Genomic DNA, 2,500 nt, shown 5'->3' on the forward strand with positions numbered 1-2,500 from the left:
TCCCCTGTATCTGTCGAAGGGGAGAGGAAGTATGCGCTCCGTAGCTCCGGTCGACCTCGCTTCCCCTGCCAGCTACGCAAGTCCTCCCGCATCCGCCGATCCACCGAGGATGGAGAGAGGAGGGGAGTTAGGGAGAGCGAGAAGGAGGAGGAGATGGCGGAGGAGGAAGAGGAGGAGGAGAAAGAGAGGGTGAGTGTACATGTAAAGGTAGAGCGCCCCACAGTGGAGGAGTGTTTACCTGCAACCTCGAAGCCTGCAGACTCAGCTGTACCTGTAGCACCACACCCTTCAACACGCCCCTCACCACGCCCTACACCACACCCCACCTCTCACTCCGCCCCCCGGCCAGCGCCCAAACCCAGAACTTCAACCAAACCCCAACCTAGACCTTCAACCAACGCCAAACCAAAAGCCCAACCCAGACCATCGATGAAAGCCTCGCCCAAATCCTCGCCCAGACCAGCGAACAATCCCAGACCAGCGAACAATCTTTCGCCTTGTCCATCGACCAATACCGTGCCCCAGCCGACAGTGAAGAAGGAGGTGTCTGATGATCTAGTTCCTCCCACTAAACAGAAACGGCGGTTCGTTGGTGTAAGTTCAACTTTCAGTATATTATTACTCACAAAGCAGTCAAAACAACCCAGTAGCCATGTTGTTATTTTGTTGTCTGACATCAACCAAATTTTAACCAGGAAAATAAGGGTTATAAATAATGGTTTTACTGTGTTTGTTTGTGTCTGTTCCCCAGGTGAGGCGTATCGTGGTGAAGGTGGCTCGTATCCCGGTCAACCTCAGCCGACGCCAAAAGAGCTACAAGATCTCCTCCATGGAGACCGTTGTCGGGCCGGAGAGGGGCGGGGCCAGTGGCGAGGGGGGTTGGAGGGAGCAGAGGGGGTGACAGCGGTGGTCCGAGAGCCAACTGCGCTCCTTCGCATGAAGAACAATGGGAAGAATGTGATGGTCATGTTCCCGCCTGGAGAACTCCCAGTGATCCTGAAACGCAGACGCGGCCGCCCTCCCAAACAGGTTGTACCGGGAATGCCAGATAAAACAGGTGGGAATTCCGCCGCTGCCAGTGGGAACGGCGAGCCCAAGAAACCTCGTCGGCGCCGGCGGGCCAAGCTCCCTTCTCCGCAACCGTCGTACGTGAACGACACCAACGACGTCAAGACAGAGTACGGAGATGTTCTGTCCAAACTGGCGTTCCTAAACCACCAACCGCCTGCCACTGGCCGCTGCTCCCCACCACGCTGCTGGACACCCAGCGAACCGGATAGCTTTCACACGCCGTCCAACAACCCTGGGATCTCTGCCCTGCTCCACCGACTCACAGGGTTCAGACGCAGGGGAGGGAGGGGTGGAGGCGTAGGGGGCAGGGGAGGAGGAGCAGGGGGGGCTGGGTGTGAGGGCTTCAAGAGCTCCTTCAGTGACTTCTTCGAGACGATCGGGAAGAAAAGGAAAGTGACCCCTGCTCTGTCAGAACCAGGGTTACCCAAGAAACGAGGGAAGGGTGGGGGAGGCAGGGGAGGAGGGGTTGCAGGGGGGGAGATGGGGGTTGGAGGTGAGGGGTGGAAGCCGGTGAGAAAACGACGCTCGTGCAAGAATGGGGTTCTGAAAGGGGAGGCAGGAGGGCAGCTGGAGCAAGACTGGTCTAATGGGGGAGGTGTCTGGGGGGAGGAGGGGGGAGGGGAGAGGGAGAGAGGGCCGGGGGCGTACCAGGCCTGTGGTTCCCTGAGGGGGGACTTCCGGCCCTGTGAGGGGGGAAGAGGAGGTGCGTACGGCAGCCCTGGGGGCAGCAGAGGAGGTGGAGGTGGTGATGAAGTGCAGGGTTTGTTTGCTGGATATTTTCGCTCCCTGCTGGACTCAGACGACTCCTCCGACCTCCTGGATATCTCCTCCTCTCGGCCTGACCCCAGGAAACCTCCTCCCACACCGGGCTATGACTCCTCCAGCACTGCCCCCGGCCCAGGCCCTCGCTGGTCCCCAGCCTTCCCCAAGCGCAGCCCCAAAGGAGAGGCAAGGGAGAACCAAACCCAGGTCTCTTCGTCCTCCTCTTCTAGACCTCCTTACAGCTACTACCTTTCCCAGAACTCCCCCACCACTTCCTCCTTCCCCAAGTCCACCCCTCCCTCCCTCTCTCTGCCTCGCTCTCCCAGTTCCCCCCATCCCTCTTCCTACGGTCACTACCCGTCCGGCTATTCCTCCTCCTCTTCTGCGGGGGGCAGTGCAGCACCACAGAGACCCACAGACTGCAGCTTTGCAGCCTACGGGGCAGCAGGGCTGGATAAGGCCTCCACAGCCCCCCCCGTGGGCCAGGGTCAGATGGGCTATTCCAATTTTTCCAAGCGTGGATATGGGGGCTACCCTGGGCAGGTTGGACCATCCTCTCCAGGGGGAGGGGGGTATATGGCCATGGCCAAGAACAACCCCTTCCCTTCCTCATCATCTCCAGAGGGTTACAGACACTACCCCTCCAACCAGTGGAGCTGCAAGTAAG

The 2,500-nt window shown here is 59.5% G+C and overlaps 1 protein-coding gene across 1 annotated transcript in view; it reads left to right on the forward strand.

Moving 5' to 3' along the window:
- LOC106570639 (AT-hook DNA-binding motif-containing protein 1) overlaps positions 1–2,500 on the forward strand; it is a 54,530-nt gene that overhangs the window by 50,165 nt on the left and 1,865 nt on the right. Inside the window, exons 2-4 of the mRNA XM_045693716.1 lie at positions 1–594; positions 752–857; positions 890–2,495. The exon at positions 1–594 is cut by the window's left edge and continues 941 nt beyond it. Coding sequence (XP_045549672.1) covers positions 1–594; positions 752–857; positions 890–2,495 — 2,306 coding nt within the window. The remainder of the gene's footprint in view (positions 595–751; positions 858–889; positions 2,496–2,500) is intronic.

This window comes from Salmo salar, chromosome ssa14, assembly GCF_905237065.1.
Source record: "Salmo salar chromosome ssa14, Ssal_v3.1, whole genome shotgun sequence".
NCBI lineage: Eukaryota > Metazoa > Chordata > Actinopteri > Salmoniformes > Salmonidae > Salmo > Salmo salar.